Below are 19,727 nucleotides of genomic sequence, written 5' to 3'. Positions count from 1 at the left end.
TCCTCAAGAATCAGATATCTTTTTCTAACAAAACACAAGTAAATGGCAGCTCAGATTTATCCCATAGGAATGAAGCACTTCCCAAGATTGCACTTTCTCTGCTTGTTGCTTTCAGGGACCATGCCAACCCCCCTGAAAGTGCCTGAGGCTGGGACCCTGGTCTCCTACTCCGCAAGGCTCAGGTTGTGTCCACCTCAGCACTTGTGACTCAGGGCAGAGGAGCACCCAGCTCCCTTGGTCCCATTCTCAGGGGATCCTCATTTGGTGAGATGTTCACCCTTCCTGCACTGAACCTGAAAGCTCCCCACGCCTGAGACAAACAGAATTCCTGTGTGAGCTTCAGGTGACCCAGATGAGAGTGTCACACATGCAGGGAAGGACCCTGAGGGACAAGGGATGAGCAGCTGCTGAACATTCACGGGTGCAGCCATCATGGTGGGGCGCCCCTGGGCTCTGCCCCCTCCTACAGCGTCAGTGCTGTGTGGGGAACTCAGCCACAGGAGGGTCTCTGTTCAGACTAAAGCCACACACTGTTCTTTCTGTGAAGAACACCTACTGAGGCAGTGACACTCACAGGGTTCTCTGAGCTTTCGTGTACACAACAAGGTCAACAAGGTGAGCAGACAGCAGCTCACTCCTTCCCAGGAAGCAAATAAAGTTTGATGAGGTAGACAGAGGTTGCTCTGAGCTGAAGGAGCTTTAGAAACCTTCATCCTAATAACACTGAAGAAACAACTAAGAAGAGACATTTTCTTTTCCTTGGCCTGCCTCTACCCTCTGTGTAAGGTAGAGCAAATGTTCTGTCGGAACATTTACTGAAAGTGGAAGAGGTTTTAAAAAATAATTATTCAGTAATTTCATACACGAACATAATACACTCATGACCACCACCTCCCAACACCTCCTACAACTCGTTCCAGAACCCACTATTATCCCATTCACCCTCCCAAAGCCAGGAAACTAAAATGGGGTAGTAAGACAAGAATGAGTTGGTAAGAAAATAGGGTAGTAAGCACAGGTAGTATAAAGCTAAATATGCTATGGGGAGAGGTGAGTTAAGATGAGAGGGGATGGCAGGGCAGGGCAGAGATGGGAGGTTTCCTTGAGTTGACTGTAATCTATGGCAAAACCGTTCATTTTGCAGAGAGGAGTGTCCTCAAGAGGCTCAACTGAGAACTGAGAAGTTCCCAACTGCTGTGGACTTTCCTCTGTTCCTGCTGCCTTCCCAGGGTGAATAAGGAGGATTGGTAATCATCCACATGGAAAGGGTAATGTGTGTCTAACTGTAAGGCTTATAGGTTTTAAAAAGAAGAATATAAAGTTATGAAATGAAATGGGAGAAAAATATTATACAGTGATAAAATCACAGCTTCTTTACTCATTTCAAACAAAAGCCAGGAACACAGAATTCAGAAACTGAGGAGTTACTAGATTTCTAGAATATGTCATCAAAATGCGGAGAAAGATGTGTGATTTATGCAGCTAAGAATATTGCACATGTGTTTCCATATGAATAAGTGAATTTAGAAGTATATATTCAAATAAACATTGTGAAAGTACATTTAAAATAACAAGTCCAGCACAGACAATCTTCAGTTTGGTGAACTCTAAGTCCCATCAACAAATGGTAAAGTGATGAGAGCCTTAGTTACCTGTGTAGTGCCTTCCTTTCTTATGAATTCAACATAACTTAGGATTGCCACCTGCCATACTGTAAGTCCTGCCTACAGGAGGAAACTATGCAGAGCATGGACACCAGTGGGCAGTGGTTATGAGAATCGACTTCCTGTTCCAGTACCACAATTCTCAGTCTAGCAAGGGTTAATCTCCCTCTCCCTCCCCCTCTTCTTCTCCTGCCTGCCTCCCCCAGTGTGTGTGTGTGTGTGCGCGCGCGCGCGCGTGTGTGCGTGATCAATCAAAATGAGGGCATTGAGAACCTTAACAGGTCCATTCTGTGAGGCAATTTTTGCAAAGGCAGCTCACTAAGGACAAATCCTCCTTAGACAGGTCAGAGAGCACAAAGTGTCGAAGCAGTGAACAGTGAGAGCAGAAAAGCATATTAGAAGCAGTTAGGGAGGGGGGAGAGATACAGGTTCCAACACCAGACACTGTCTGGAAATAAACCACTTTGATTTGAGTTAAGGAACCAGGAAGCAAATACTCATAATGTAAACCAGCATTGGCTAAAAGCTGAGAAATGATGTTGGCAGCATCTACAATGGAGAGACTGTGGACTCAGCCATGCAACCGAGCCAGATCCAAAATATGTTTATGGCCACTTCCTCATCACCTGGTGGGTGAAATTGTAATTGAGGGGCATTTGGTGAAGAACAGTCTTCAAAATGTTGTACTTTTTAAACACAGTTTAAAACTCAAGACTATGCCATGTGACCCCACCACTGGCACTTCTTATACCTGGAGTCTATCTGGATAAGGGACTCTGGAGCACAACTGGGACTGGACATCTCATAGCCATTCACTCTGCATTCGGGTCAGTTGTCATCGCTGTAGTGGCCTCATCTGCTTCAAAACGAAAGTTCCTTGATGAGGGCTGAAAACTACATTTGTCTCTGTGTGTAATTATAAATAATTTGAATACAGTTAGGAGCTACACTGATTTAGGAAAGCGGCTGGAGTGGGTTCTCCTTTAGTGTCTATGACATTCTCAGCCATGGGGAGTTTACTAGGTTTAGAGTTTTAGGCTGAAGTTCCCTCCTACTGAACGTGCCTTAAGTTCAGTAAGGCATATGTTAGCTTCTCCCAATGTGGAAGTGCTGCTATTACACCCTGTGGATATCCTGACACGTTGGTCATTGTTTTCTTTCAGAGACTTTACATTTTGGTATGATTATTCATTGCTTTTCTCCAGTGGAGTCTTACAGAGCACCTCTGCACACTATGAGAACTCACCTCAGGGAGGAGTCTTCAGGGCAGTTCTAGTTATATATTCCTCCAAGCCCTATGTCTGAAGTACATGGTGCCCTAAACAAAATGGTCTTACCTTCATGTTCTATGAGGCAATCAATGGCAGTGGTAGTAACCAATTTTATTTGGAAGAAACTCTAGAAATCCCCTGACCAACAACTTTAAAGGAGGGTTCCCTTGCCTGACACTGGGATTTTTTATTAGATTTAGCACTCATTCCAGTCTTGACAAGCTCTCACCTGAGAGACTCTGTTCTATGCTGGGCCATTAGTAAGAGTTTTTGGAGTAGAAACACAATTTGACATTCCATTTTTCTACATAAACTGTAAGATAACATTCACTTCTTTATGTACAGAAAACTGAGTCTTTCTTAACACACATTACAGTTTGTTTTTTTTATTTTTTAAATTTCAGGTCTTTCTTTCTTTAGAAAGAGATAAACATGAATACCAGAGCATTTGAGTTTAAACTAATATTTTGTTTAGAGAATTGAGAAGATTCAAAACCTTTCTCTCCTTTCCCATATTATCAAAGAACCCAAATCCCAGGTGAGTGGCTACACCACATTATCAGGATTTAGTCAAAGTGCAATGGAGGAAGAGAGTGGTCATTAATAGGGAGAGTTTTCTTGATACACAAGCTCCCTCCTTCACAAGATGTAGAACTGGGAAGGGAGGGAACGAGCTCCCTCTCCGGGCATCATCTTGAAAGCTCCACCAGCTGTATTTCATGAGCACATTCACTAAGTGAAGACTGTCACGGAGTATGGTGGTTTGAATGAGAATGGCCCCAATAGGCTCAAATATCTGAATGTTTTGTTCTTAGATGGTAGATTGTTTAGGAAGGATCATGAGGTGAGATCATGTCAGGAGAAACATGTCATTGGTGGTGATCTTAGAAATCTCAAAGCCAAAACCAGACCCAGTTCTCCCTCTCTCTGCCCCTTGCTTGTTATAAGATGTAAGCCCTTAGCTACTGCTCCAGGGCCATGCCTGCCTGCCTGCCTGCCTGACTGCTACACTCCCCATCATAATGGTCACCCTCTGATACTGTGATTAAACCCTCAATTAAATGCCCTTTTTGTAAATTGTCTTGATTGTGGTGTCTCTTCACAACAAAAGACAAGAACTGAGATGGGAATAAGGAGGGAATCTTTGAAAGATGTACCTAGGCGAGGAAAAATGTACATAACGTATGGAGTGAGACTGAAGCAGATTTTGAATGCTAGAGTCTATGTTCTTCATTTGTCATAAATTCGCGGGGTAATAACAGACGATTGTTAGAAAACTTAAATCACTCAATTTTGTAAGACAGCCAGGTAGAGCTAAGTTCCATGGTAGGGTTTCCCTGGAGGTATTTTCTGGGAGAGGTCTGGCGCTATTTCTGGGGATCAAAACCTGGGTTCTTACTAGCACTGACATCCATCCTATCTTGTCAAAATAACCACAAATACCTACATTTCTAGGAATTTGACCTGTGATTTGTAGGTATTTTCAGACAGCTAGGAAAACAATCACTTAGCCAAAGCACATAGCCTCCCTCCCCCGGCCTTCCCTCTCCTCAGCCCTCCTGCACCCTGGGTTCATGTGCAGCTTCCCCTGCCGTCTCCCTCACTGTGTCTCCACAGCACAGTAGTACAGGGCAGAGTCTGACAGCTGTGCTGAGGGCTTCTGCAGACGGAAGGAGCGGCTGCTCTTATGGAGAGCGGCGTGGAACCCTTCGTGCTCGGTCCTCTTGTTGTCTGTAGAGCTCCTCAGGAGTAGCTCAGGAGCTTTATTGAGATATTGCACATACCAGAACAGGGAAATATCTGAATAAGCAGTCTGAAAGGTACAGTTCAGCATCACAGGCGACCCCTCTGTGAGAGTGACCAGGCCTTCTGTCTGGGTCACTGAGTCTCCATTGCTCCTTCCTGAAAATAAATAATAAAAATGAATAAATAAGTACATAAATGCATAAATACAGAGGAATTACTTTTTTATTTGAGAAGCAACACTAAAGACTTCTAGAGTTGTAAGAAAAGGACATCATTAACCCTTAGAGTTAAACATAACTTACTGAGCATTAGGAGGAGCACGAGAACAGAGCAGGTGTCAGGAAGCATGTTCATAGAAGAAATGACACTTGGTCCTTGAGTGCACCAAGGTCACAGGGCAAGTCCTCTGCAGAATCTCCTCAAACTCCTCACTCAGAGACAAGGACCTCTGTCTGCACAGTGAGTCTGTCCTTTTAAACAACCATGTGAATGAGATGTTAACCACATCTGAAGCGGCAGCGCCCTCTGCTGATTTCCCTTCAACCTGTGCCACAGAGATCAGGAGAGCACATTGTAAAGAAACTTGGAAGCTCCACAAAGGAGGCAGGTCTCCAGTCCCCAGTGGATGCCTGAAATCACTAGTGCTACTGAACTATTTGTATCCTACGGTATTTAGTGTGGTGAGCATATATAAAAGAATATACACATTCAAATACACCTCTGATAAAATTTATCTACCTTTTCTCATTTTATTCGTTCTTAGAGAATGTTATGCAATGAAGCTTGATTGTATTTATCTGTTCTTTCCAGTCTAACCCAGTTCTGTGTCCCCACCCCCTTTCTTTTTTTAAATTTTATATTTCTTGAATATTTTATTATTTACATTTCAAATGTTATCCCCCTTTCCCCTTCTCCATACTTCCCCCTGGCCCCGCTTCTGTGAAGATGCTCCCACGCTTCCAGGACTAGACTGAGGCTAGTATACACAGGCAGTAAGCTCCAGAGACTACAATTACATCTGGCGAATAAGAGATACTTTTATAAACATGACTTCATAATAGAAGTCCTGAAGAGACTAGACACAAGGGACATGGCTCAACAAAATAAAGAATCAATATACAGCAAACTCACAACCAAGAATCAACCTAAATGGAGCAAATTTTAAAGCATTTCCACCAAAATCAGGAACCATACAAAGTTGTCCATTTAATCAATTTAGTGATTGAAATCTTAGCTAGAGTTATAAGACAATTAAAGATCAAGAAGACACAAATAAGGAAGGAAGAAGTCAAGTATCTTTACTTGACAATTATATGATTTTTATATGTTAAAGACTCCCCTAGGAACTCCTACAGCTGATAACACTTTCAGCAAAGCAGCAAGAGAGAAAAGAAACATGTATAACTCAGTAGACTTCCATATAGTAAAAACAAACACATTAAGAAAGAAATCATTGAAACAACACATATCACAATAGTCTCAAAAATATAGAAATATCTTGTATAAACTCTACACATGTAAATGAAAAGTGTATATAGAACAGTTTTAAAACACAGAAGAAATAGAAGAAATCAGATATGATACCCCAGGCTTATTGGTTGGCAGGATTAATATAGTGAAAGTGGCCATCCTAACAAAAAGCAATTGACAGATACAATGCAATCTGCATCAAAATTCCAACAGAAATCTTCACACAAGTAGAAAAATACTTCAGCTTCATATGACACACCAAAAACATAGATGGCTAAAACAATCAAGAACAATAAAAGAACTGCTTGTGATATCACAATCCTGGATTTTGAGTTGTTCTACAAAATTATTGTCAGAAAAAGAGCATGGTATTGGCATTAAAACAGACATGTTGATCAAGGGAATATAATTAAAGACCAGACATTAAGTCCATAAAACTCAAGTATAAATAGAACAAGGACATGAATAGATGTAAAGATATTCTGAATCTAACAGAGAAATGTGGAATAGTCTTGAAATCATTGGTACAGGAAAAAAACCTTCTGATCAGGACATCAATAGCACAGTTGCTAAAAACAATAATTGATAAGTGGAACTTCATGAAACTGAAAAACTTGTATATAGGCCATGATTTGAACAATATGGGACTTTATGGAAGGAGAAATTATCACTATCAATTATGCATATGATATAGGACTGTCATAGTCAGAGTTTCTATTCCTGCAAACACATTATGCACAAGAAGCAAATTGGGGAGGAAAGGGTTTATTCAGCTTACACTTCCACATTGCTGTTCATCACCAAAGGAAGTCAGGGCAGAACTCAAGCAGGTCAGGAAGCAGGAGCTGATGCAGAGGCCATGGATGAATGCTGCTTACTGGCTTGTTCCCCTGGCTTGCTCAGCCTGCTTTCTTATACAACACAGCCCAGGGATGGCACCACCCAGAATGGGCCCTCCCACCCTTGATCACTAATTGAGAAAATGCTTTACAGCTGGATCTCATGGAGGCATTTCCTCATTTCCTCAAGGGAGGCTCCTTTCTCTGTGATAACTCCAGCTTGTGTCAAGTTGACACACAAAACCAGCTAGTACAAGGAATTATATCTAATATAAATAAATAAAAAATAAAAAGACTGCTCATCAGGAAAAGAAACAACCTAAGTAAAACTGGGTATGATCTAAACAGAATGTTCTCAAAATAAAAAACACAAATGGCTGAAAAATATTCAAAGAAAATTTCAACATCTTTAGACCTCAGGAAAAATGTGAATTAAAACCTCTATGAGATTTCACCTTACATCAGTAATAAGGACCAAAATCAATAAAATAAATACCTTATGTGAGTGAAAATGTAGTGTAAAGGGAACACTTATCCACTGCTGGAGAGAGTGCTAACTTTGACAGCCACTATGGAACCAAGTGCGATGTTCTTCAGGAAGACAGAACTAGATGCATTTCAATACTCAACTACCCCACATTGGGCACATCCTCATAGGACTCTGTCCTACTACAGAAACACTTGTTTTCTGCTCTTCAATTCATAATAACTAGAAATTGGGAGCAGCCTAGATCCCAGGATAGGTAATGAAGATGTGGTACATATACACAATGAAATATCACTCAGTATTGAGCTATGAAATTTACAAGTAAATGGTTGAAACTAGAAAAAAATCATCCTGAGTCATGTTACCCAGACCCCCAAAACAAATATAGTATGTATTTGCTTAAATGTGGATATTAGCTTTTAAGTCTTCAATAGGCTTCCTACAATCTTTACTCCTACAGAAGTTCAGAATAAGATAGTGATTAGGGTAGAGGGATTATTTTTCCTGAGTAGAGGAAAAATAGAATAGATAGTAAAAGAGACAGAGTGAGTATGGAACAGGAGGACTAAAAGAAAGTAGGAGGGATGAGAGGATAAGGGAGGGGATAGAGGATGAGAAACTAAGCTCCAACTGAGACGTCATATGGAACCTACTACAGAGGAGGCTTCTTTTTTTTTTTTTTTTTTTTGGTTCTTTTTTTCGGAGCTGGGGACCGAACCCAGGGCCTTGCGCTTCCTAGGCAAGTGCTCTACCACTGAGCTAAATCCCCAATCCCAGAGGAGGCTTCTTAATAAATACATTCATCTGCGTGTGCGTGTGCATGTGTAAATGGAATCTAAATGAAATTATCAAATAACAGGGAGACAAAGAACCAAGTAGACATCACTTACCAACAAGTGAATCCACCAGTTCCAAGAATGGGTATCATCTGAGTTGTTAGCCAAAGGTGCCCCATGGAAATATTTAAAAAAACTCAAGCGATTTCCTAGTTTTCAAGGCTATTGGTTTCTCTCCACAAACTGATGGTAACACACTGTTGTTGAAGACAATACATACACATCCCATTAAAAATGGCAATGTCAGGCTGTTGCCTAACTAGAGTTTTCAGCCCTGTGGATTAATAATGTTCATGGTATAGGAAAGGACTCTGAACACTGTCAGAGGAGAGAGATAAACACAAACACAGCTCTAAACACTTTGACCTACAATGTTGACCTGCCTAAATGGTACACTAGTGCAATAATGGCACAAATGATACTGGACTACCTCTGAATGGAACTAAGGCCCACTCCATGAGGAGGAACCTGTGCCTCATTCTTCTGTGGTGGACAAAAACCTCAAACTAGATAGGGCATAGACCCTGGGAAAACCACATATTGTTCTCCTAAAGCATGTATCAATATAATGACTTCTAATGACTTCTGCTATAGCCTGAGATCATTGTCTTGTTTGGAAATAAGTAGGGAAGCATCCTCTGTAGTAGATGGAAACAGAGAAACCTACAAGTCCATGACTGGAAAATGCACAGAAATGAGAGATTCTGAAACTTCCAGTGCTAAATAGAATGTTTTCATTGAACTTCTTCCCTCAAGTAATTTTATAGAAGAAAAGCAGAAAGATTGTAAGATCCAGTGGACATGGAAGGCAATAAGGAAATAATGCCTTTTAGAACCATTAAGAGTGATTTACATGTGAACTCAGTAATAACGGCAACCTACACACGGCCTGCACAGATCAAATACAGATAGAGTTTCATTTACGACAGGAGGAAATGGGCATGATGCTCAGGCCTAAACGAGAAGTCTCCAATTGACAATGTCAGAAAAACAAAAAAAACCAAAAAACTTAGTTTTCTCCAACAGAGTTCGACTGTGTACATAAACCACACTTGAAGGCAACCTCATGTCCAGAAGTAGATGGCAAACTCATATAAATTCAAAGTATTTTCAGAAATATTTTCTCCTCTCAGGATGTTCTGTCTGGGCATTGTTTACCATATTTGTCATTTTCTTGTACATGATGGTTTTGAAATTTGTGTGTTTATGGATTTTTGTGCACATGTCTCTGCATGTGTTTGTGCTTCTCATGCATCTTACTTGGTTGTGTTTTTTTTCTGATTGTTTCTTTTGTTCCATTCTGATATGTTTATTTGCTTGCTTGTTTTCTAAAAATAGAGGGAGGGTGTAGAGTTCTATGTGTGGGGAGGTGAGGAGGTACTGGTAGGAGATGACGGAAGCAAAGCTCTGGTCAGGATAGATTACATGAAAACCATATATCTTCAATAAAAAATAGAATAACAGTTGTTCAGTCTGTGTCTTGCTTGCTCCAAGTACCCATGTTACACAGATTGGAGCTCTTGTTTCTTGTTGGTAGACAGATTGGACCATGTCCTTTCCAGACCCAACATACATAACTGAAAATGGTGGATTTAACAAGAGGTGATGGTTTCTGCAGGAGTGAGGTGGAGACAGAAGCCTAATCCCTGGCTGGAGGATACCTCCTTGTTCTAGGCAATGACAGAGGCCCAAGATGAGGAAAGATTCACTTTTTGAATTGAGCCTCCTTGAAGAACCACTGTAGTCTGTGATTCCACAGGATGCCATGTTGCTGTTGGTGGTCCATGCTGCTGTGCCAGGCTGCAACAAAGCCTGAGAAACATGAGGACTTACACAGTCTGTACTACTTCTTGATGCCTTGGTGAAGTTCTCGGGCTTTGCTCCCTCGTGGAGCCATGTTGAGGTGAGCAGTATATGTAAACCACCGGAGACCACATTGAGGTTCCTCGACTATGCAGTCACTGAGGGCCATGAGTTGGTCACTGGTCCTGATATAACCAAGGTCAGTGTTATGTCTTCACCTATGTTACCACCTAAGCCAGTGCTGCCTGAAGCCATGTTATTGCCCAAGACTACGGGAGGAGTTGGCCCCTCCCCTTAGTGGCAGTCACACAGAGGCACTAGCTATGGATGATGGAGAGCTGGCCCAAAGCACTGCAGTATGGGAGGGTAAGGAATGGGAAAACTAACTCCAGACACCTCATAGTTCTCTTCAGATGATGGTTTTTGGCATGGATGCAGGAGGAGGAAGATTCTTTCTCTTTTTGGGGTATTGCCACTAGGAATTTGATGATGCTTTGGTGACGAAATGGACCATACAAAAGGGACATTTCCCCTCTTTTATGTGGGAGGAGGTCAAGAGGAGAAGGCATGGGTATGAGACAATTGAGAGGTGAGCATGGTCAGGGCATATGCTGTGAGATTCCTAAATAATAAACTAAAATTAATAATAATATTAAAAGTTCATTTTATATCTTGTCTAGAAAACATCTAAAATTGCTATCTGTAGTCCTCTAGCTCATTTGTTTATGAGACAAACTCTTTCAAGTCAAGGCTAATCAGGAATGGAACTAGGACAAAGCTCTATTGGATCAGTTAGGAAGCCTGTTCTGGGTACCACATTTCTGGACCATGATTCCATGTTTAGATCTAACCTAATTCAATAGCCATATCCTACCAGGAATCTATGCTTACGGTGGTTGCTATTTGTGAACTCTCTGAGATGACTGAATCAATAATTCTTACTGTAAAGGCTATTACTCTAGTAACACCACTTCTAGCTATGCTCACAGAAATCTTACTGGCAATTAGGAATTGTTTATTGTCTGAGAAGCTCAGAAAAGTCTATATTTTAAAGGCATGTAGTTGCAATAGGGATGGAAGCTGTCTGAACCACAATGGGGTCAGTCAATCTGTGAAGCTCCAGAAAGAAAAGGTTTCAGCCAATCCATCACCATTGTAGCCACTCAGCTGCAGTTGTAAAGGGAAAACAGCAATGGACAGACAATACGTGAATGCATAAGGCTGGATGGTTTCCAGTTCCTCACAGAAAGTGGCAAGGCAGGTGTTTTCAACTGTGCAATATAATCTGCCAACACGTGGGGAAAATCAGTTGTTAAGATTACATTTAATTATTTAATTAAATAATTTGTCCAATATTGTATGTTATTGGGGAGGTTTTCACTTTTTATTTTGAAAGCACTGTTTTAATGAGGTTTTGCATGTGTATACTTAAATATATATAGATATATAGATATACTACTTATAGATATACAACATGCTTTATGAAAATATATTATTATATGACATATAAACATTTTGGTAGATCCATTGCTAAAAGCAGGACTGTGATAAAAGTTGCAAATAAGGTCTCTGTAATTTATAATTTAACTTTTGGCTTTGATTCTTTCTAAAGCAAAATATTTTTTATAATACATAATTAAATGTATTATATTTTTAAAATGTAAAAACAATAGAAATGGTGTCTTGATTTAATAATAAGATTTGTTTGTCTTGCCTTTTGATGACTTAATTTATTATACCTTCAGGAATTAGTACTCTTATTAGCTTCATGTTGAGCAGATTAGCTGGAAGAGTTGGTGGTGCTCTCGAAACAGAGGATGGAAACAGTTGCTCTCAGTTCTCATTTTGGGAAATGACCCAAATGACTCAGCACTATTTAAGAGGGGGTTATATTTTATGACAATAGCATAAGAATTTGATGAAATGCGGTGTATATTTTAATCACTGATGTTTCTGAGCTTTTAACATTCTACAAATCAACATTATTCAGTATGAAATTAACTGTGCGTTTCTGCAGTGAGATTTTTATTTTTCCTAATGCATTCTCTATGATTGGTGGAGATCTGATGAAGCCACAGCTGTGCAAAGCCTCCTGCAGAGTCTTCCTGTGGCAGGGGTTGCAGTCTCACACACAGCTGCAGTTTGTGGCAAGGTTGCAGGCTCACTGGGAGCACTGTGCCTGCCCTGCACAGAGGTAGGTGCCTGAGTCCTCCAGCTGGGCATTGCTGATGTACAGGGTGCTGTAGCGCTCCTTAGAACTGAATGTTGAGTTTAACCTCCCATTCTCCTTTGTTCCTGGAACCAGGTAAAACAGATTGATGAGGCTGCCCCTAGGATTCTGTCGGAACCACTGCACAATTGTAGTGGTGATAGAAAAATTGCATCTCAGAACAGAACTGGTTCCCTCATGAAGACTCAAGGCTGAAGGACTCTGCTCAACCCCATCTCCTCTCACCCCTGTTGGAAACAGAAAAAGAAATCAGAATTAAAGAGAGGTATCCACCCATATCAATCAAATACCCCATGAAACACCCATGAGGAAGAATGCACAGGAGATTTTCATCTACTTTCTCCTCCTCCACACCGACATTTCTGGAGAATCCCTAATAGGAACCTGGCTTAGCACAACTTACAGCAAATCTGCACCCACAGAATCCCCAGCACAGCTCCCAGGTTCCTCTCCATGGCCCCTGTCCACTTGCTGGCATGTCTTCCCTCCAGCTCTGAGGGGGTCAGTCTTGTGCCCAGACAACTTGTGCCTGAAGACTACAGGTTCTCTCTGAGTCACTGAGCTTCCTCATTCATCTGAACAAGGAGCTCCACCCACCTCCACCTCATGACTCTGCACTGTCATTGCTCCAGGACTGTGGAGTACATTGATGTAGAGCCCAGGACACTGTGTTTCTAATGTAATGTGTAATATAAGGAGTTTGGGGAAAATGTGTGAGGAAGGGGAATGCATTAATGAAGAATGCCAGTGGGGAACCTAATGGCTCAGTGTGTAAAGCAGAGCCTTGCAGAACCCTATCGAGACTGTTTGACCTTTTGTTGTTCTGAATTTTTTCCAGACAATATGATCTGGTCATTGTCTCCACTCCTCCATCACGTCCAAGATCTTTTCCACCTCCTCACCCACCTAACTCTGTGGCCTTTCTTTTTTCTCTCTTTAGAAAGCAAACAAACAGGGGAACAAGTAAAAACCCCTTAAAACAGAATTAAAATAAAAACAACAAGAAAGAATCACAAACACACACACACACACACACACAAACACAAACATAAAAACACAAGGCATGTAACCCTAAAATAGAGATGAAAGACCAGTATAACAAGAAAAAGAAAAGAAAGAAGGAAGGAAGGAAGGAAGGAAGGAAGGAAGGGAGGAAGGGAGGGAGGGAGGAAGGGAGGGAGGAAGGGAGGGAGGGAGGAAGGAAGGGAGGGAGGGAGGAAGGAAGGGAGGGAGGGAGGGAGGGAGGAAGGGAGGGAGGGAGGAAGGGAGGGAGGAAAGAAGGAAGGAAGGAAGGGAGGAAGGAAGGGAGGGAGGAAAGAAGGAAGGAAGGAAAGGAGGAAGGAAGGAAGGAAGGAAGGAAGGAAGGAAGGGAAGAAGGGAAGAAGGGAAGAAGGGAGGAAGGAGAGCGCAAATTAAGCAATATGACACAAGGACACCACTGGATTCATTCCATATTGGTCTTCTACTGCTGAGTGTAGGGCCCACCCTTAAGTGTGATCATTGTACCCAATTAGAGAAGCCCTGATAGGACTCTTAAATTACACAATGTAACAAATCAGCGTGCAATGTGCTACACAAAATGAAAATAATTTCTTGCAATTAAAATATTCTTATGCATAGAAAATGTTTCCAACACAGTTTTAAGAAAAACAAGGCATGTCTGTGTTTTCACCTTGATTTATTTTCTAACTCTTGACTTCTTTTGCTGTGCTCATTAGGAAAACACAACTGATTCAGAACAGGCTACAGACGACTGGTCAGATTAAGTAAGGCCCTCTTCCTTCTAGTTTTTCATACATTAAATTGACCAACTTTCTGTTCTAGAAGTAGCTATTTTTTGTTCTAATTTAGCACGTACATTACATTTATTACATATCATATAAAAGATATTACACTAATGTCTAGCTCTTTGATTTTATGAAATTTTAGGTGTAAAACTAAAAAACAGAAAGCAGTGGAGATTTTTTTCTCTTGTGGGCCCAACCTCATAATAGAGGAGTTTCTATTTTGTCTAAATCTGTTCAGAGATTTGTCCTTTAAACAGGCTCTAGCTATCTCTGCTTTCATACAGAATGACCCAGTGCTAATGGCTGTAGTGCTAGGTAGCTACACTTCATCATCCCCACTACTTGCTTTCTGAGTGGATGTCCTTATGTCCTTATGTCACTTCTCAGTGCTTCAAACCTCAGGGAAACTTAAGAAAAAGTAATTTCTAGGAACCCTGCAGTGCCCCCTAGTGAACCCACACAACCAACAAAGTCACTTCAGACCACCCTCACAAGCCTCATTACTTCAGCCCTTTGCTTCCTGGTGAAGGAAATGCAGAAGTCAGAGGACAAGGGTGTCTAGATGGAGAACTCAATAGAAGAAATAAAAATGGCTAAAAGATATCTGAAATTTTTTCATCAGCCTTAGCAACCAGGGCAATGCAATTTAAACAACTTTGAAGTTTCATCTCACTCAAGTAAAAACAACAGACAGCAATTTCTAGTGGTGGCTATGGGGAAAGGAACCCACATTCATTGCTGGAGGAGATGAAGCTGCTCTGGATATTAGTGTGAAAAATCTTTAAAAATTTAAAGATAAATATATCACACGACCTACCAATGCCACCTCTTGGTATATGTCCAAAGAATGCTACTTCCTACTCCAGATACTTGTTTAGCTGTGTTCTATGCTGTTCTATTCACAGTACGTTGGGAATGGAAACACCCTAATGTGCTTCAACTAGTGAGCATAATGAAAATGTGGTGTCTAATGTTCTTCATAATGGGATGTTCTTCAATGTAAAGAAAAATGGCATCATACACTTTGCAGGTAGATCGATAGAATTAGAAATGATTATAATGAATGACTTGACCAAGGCTTGGAAAGACAAAGGCCGCATATTCTGCCACGGAATTCCTAACTCCATAGGAAATGGTAGAGGTTCCTAGCTCCAAATTTTCAAATAAAGTAAATAACCTGGTGTAACCACAGAGACCAGAAAGGTACAAGGGAGCATGTGTTTGGGGAGAAGCACTAGAGTAAGAAAGAGCAGGACAAGCAAAATTTAATGGGAGAAATAGGAAAAACAAAGGCAGGGTAGTTGGGAAAGGAAAGGATGTCAACACAGAAGGAGAAGGAGAAAGATGAAATAACAATAACCATGCCTTTAAAAAGAACATAAGTATCTCAGGACTGAACTGAACTGACCCAACATCTCCCTGCACCCAAATCCCTTGGAGGAGATTGCTGAACACCCAGAAGTGCAGACAATCCTGAGACCGCACGACAGACCGCCACTTCTGCCCACATCTCCCCACATCTCTGGCCCAAGATGAAACTGCATAGCGCCTCTGAATACAGGAGTATAGGATCAGTCAGCAGCAGAAACCTGCTGGTGTTGGGAGCGATGCCCTTGAAGCCCTCCATTAGTGATGTTATTATTATAGTTAGATTTAAGTATGACTGGGTTCATGGAAAATCCCCAGCCAGCTGAAGAAGACTAATACAAATCTGGTGGTCAAGATGAATAATAATATGATAAACTTCTCTTGCTAAGAAATACATCTGACGTCAAGACACCCACTGTGATGACCTGTAACCTTTCTGAAAAACCAACATCCTGCTGACTAATATGACAAACCTGTGAACTTTCTGACATCCTGTCAATATCAGTCCATTCCCTGACCATACACATATTGTGTCCTTGGCCTGTGTAAATGTGTCACACTTCCCCCCTCCCTCTGTTACCCTTGTTATGGTATAAATTCAGCCTTGGGATAAATAAAATTGTCTCCTTGATCAGACTCTTCTCTTGGTGTCTTTCTTTGTGTCTCTTGCCCCCTATTCTCTTCCAGGTACCCAATACGCTCATTGATAGGCTGGATTGAGCCTTCGCCCAGAACTGAACGGAACTAGTCACACAGCTCCCCTCACCCAAGCCCCGTGTGGGAGGGACCTGGATCCTAAGAAGTGCAGACACTCCTGAGAATTCAGAGTAGGCTACTCTCTGCCCATATTTCCCATCCAAGAGGAAATCGTCTAGTTTGTTCCCAGATCCGATTGAAAGAAAACAGGTCTACAGGAGTGCTGACACACAGGACTACAGGAAGGTCAAGCCACTCAGAGACAGCAAGACAAGCTAACACCAGAGACAACCTGATGGCGAGAGGCAAGCCCAGAAACCTAAGCAACAGAAACCAAGACTACTTGGCACCGTCAGAGCACATTTCTCCCATCAAAGCAAATACTGGATATCCAAACAAACTGGAAAAGCAAGATTTAGGTATAAAATCACATTTTATGATGATGATGGAGGACTTTAAGAAGGATATGCATAACTCCCGTAAAGAAATACAAGACAACACAAGTAAACAAGTAGAAGCCCTTAGAGAGGAAACAGAAAGATCTCTTAAACAATCACAGGAAAAAACAACCAAACAGGAGGAGGGAATGAACAAAACCATCCAGGATTTAAAAATGGAAATAGAAACAATAAAGAAGCACAAAGGCAGACAACCCTGGAGATAGAAAACCTAAAGAAGAGGTCAGGAGTCCTAGATGCAAGCATCACACACAAAATACAAGAGATAAGAGAGAGAATCTCAGGGGCAGAAGATACCATAGAAAACATTGACATAACCATCAAAGATAATGTAAAACATAAAAAGCTCTTAACCAAAAACATCCAGGAAATACAGGACACAAAGAGAAGATCAAACCTAAGACTAATAGGGATAGAAGAGAGTGAAGATTCCCAATTTAAAGGTCCAGTAAATATAATTTGGTAACTAAGTAAAATTATCCATCCTATATAGATATACTTAGAGTTCTTTATCTAAATATATTTTTATCCTAACTAGCATTACCATGCTAAGACCTTCTTAGACTAGATCATCATCTTATATCCTAAACAACTTAAGCTTATAGTAAAACTATAACTTTATAGTCTTCAATTTCATCAGAGACGTGAGGAATAAATTTTACCTGGGTAGGCAGGGACTCAGCTTCCAAACATTATACAAATGGCAGAGACAAGCAGACTGGCTGGACAGCCCCCAGAATTGGCTCTACAGCATTGGAGTACCCATTTTCTGCCTCAGTATGTCTGACAGATGTTTTATGAAGCAGGGATTATGAAGGAGTTGCCTTCCCTGTAATGGCAGAGCTTAACAAGCCACTTCCCTGCATCCATTTTCTTTTGGACAGATTTTAGTCTGTAGATATGATTAGAACATTTTTCTTTGTCCAGTGGCAAGCTTGCCACAAATTAAATGTGCAGGGTATATGCAATCACATGTGTGTGTGTATGTATGTATGTATGTATGTATGTATGTATGTATGTATGTATATATGTATGTGCATGCTCATGTGTACATGTAGAGATAGGCAAAAAACCTTGTATATTGTTTCTCATATTCTGAAGAGGTGTGTGTGTGTGTGTTTGTGTGTGTGTGTGTGTGTGTGTGTCTGTGTAGCTTGTATTCCAATTGGGTCCACCAAAATTGTTTTGACGAGAGGGTCTGCCTGTAGCTTCTGGGAGCATACCCCCAGTTAATTCTGATTGGTAAATAAAGATGCCCGTAGCCAATAGCTGGGAAGGAGAGACATTGGTGTGGTTTAGGCTTCCTGAGCTTGGAACTACCAGGAGGAGGAAGGAGGACGACATGGAAGTTGCCATGGAGGGGTAATAATGTGAGGAGGGAGAAGCAGTGCCACCATATAAGGGGACCAGGAGAACATGACCCAGCGGGCTGGTCAATTTGGTCAAAAGCAGTCAAGATGGAACATAGAAATTAGTAAGTTGTAACTCAGAGTTATTGGTAGGAGGTAGATTCTAACAGCATAGAGGATAGACAGTCATCCAGTTATTGTACTGCTTAAGGCGTATTAAAATCTAAAGGCTGTTTGGTGACTTTCATTTGGGAACATAAACCACTGAGGTAGGTATTAACTCTGTGCTGGGATTAATATAATATGATATGATATAACATAATGTAATATAATATAATATAATAATACTGTGTGTATGCATATGTTTAGCTATCTATATGTGCATATTCATGAGGAGCTCAGATGTCAATCTTGGGTGTCATTTTTCTGACGCTATCTACCTTGTATATTGTAGACAAGCTCTCTCACTGATGCCTGGAGTTCATTATTGATGGTTGAGTATCAGGCTACAGGGATCCGTCTGTTCTTACCTCTCAGCACAGCCACCTGCCCAACCTTTCTGTGTGCTGCAATCCTACTCAGGTGCTCACGGATACATGGCGTTTACTCACTTGCATTTCTAAGCCAAGCAACAGCTTGAGAATTCCCTCTTACTTTTCCTTTTTCCTTTTATTTACTCCTAAGCATTCACCCTCCTAGGCTGTGTTCATAGAAGTAAAATATCTTCTTGTACAATCATCACCGATAGAAGGAGAGGAAACTAAAGTTCTGTCCTGGAGCCAGCGAGCACTACTGTGCTAGCACTGCGACTCCTGCCTGCATCTCAGCAGGACATGGAGATGTTAGGATGAAAGAGTCGATTTCTGATGTTCCCATAGTGGAATCACACACACCAGGGAGAAGACGGTGCATATAAAATATGCATATGCATACAAAATAAAGACACAGGAGGAATCATACTACAAATTTTCAAGTAGATTTGAAGAATTTAAGGTGACAACAAAAATAGAAGAATACATTTATAACTGTGAAGATTGCTTTGGAAAAAAATACCAATGAGCTAGAATTCATTATTCTTTTATTTTTAGTGGTTGTGAGAAATGACATAATTATGAAAGATTTCTAAGAATTCCTGGTTCTGGTAAATTTTTATATTAACTAACAAGCAACAAATTCTTTCTGAAATGAAAGTACTTAAATATTATGACCAATTCTCATCAGTATATTTAGCATTGAAAGAAGAATATGCAAGGAATTCAGCATGAAAGACTGAGTAGAGAAGGCAAATTTCAGGACTAAAATTGAGGAGCAGTCCTTTCATTTTTGTAAATGCAACACATAAAACGACAAATTAATGTCCACATTCTGGTATCCACTATCAGCCATTTAGTCTAGTCACTCTCGAAGTAACGTCCATTCAGAAAATAGTTCTCATGAACAATAACAGTTGTCTCCTTTATTCTAAAGAATTATCATTGAACATTAGAGAATTTTGAAAATGCACAAAGGACTTCTAAGACAAAGTCAGACAGTGGATATTTTAGTTAGAAATTAGTGGAGCAAAGACAGCTGGGACTGCTCAACTTCTCTCCTCACCAAGTCCAAAGAGATGCTTCATAAACCTCAAAGATAGAAATCGTGAGTCTGAGAATCCCCTGAAATGGGTGTTTGTGTTCAGCTCCCCCTACAGCCCCAGACACTGTGCGCTCAGAGCACAGAAGTA

General features: G+C 40.9%; 1 gene segment (V, D, J or C); it reads right to left on the bottom strand.

Moving 5' to 3' along the window:
* The window catches only part of LOC148000932 (T cell receptor alpha variable 22-like), a 322,393-nt gene extending 309,513 nt beyond the window's left edge, over positions 1-12,880 (bottom strand). The window contains 1 exon segment of the V gene segment in view: positions 12,750-12,880. Coding sequence covers positions 12,750-12,801 — 52 coding nt within the window.
* Between the last annotated feature and the right edge of the window lie 6,847 nt (positions 12,881-19,727).

The sequence above is a fragment of the Rattus norvegicus genome, chromosome 15, assembly GCF_021556685.1.
Source record: "Rattus norvegicus strain SHRSP/BbbUtx chromosome 15, alternate assembly SHRSP_T2T, whole genome shotgun sequence".
Taxonomy (NCBI): Eukaryota; Metazoa; Chordata; class Mammalia; order Rodentia; family Muridae; genus Rattus; species Rattus norvegicus.
This window is presented reverse-complemented; position numbering and strand designations above follow the sequence as displayed.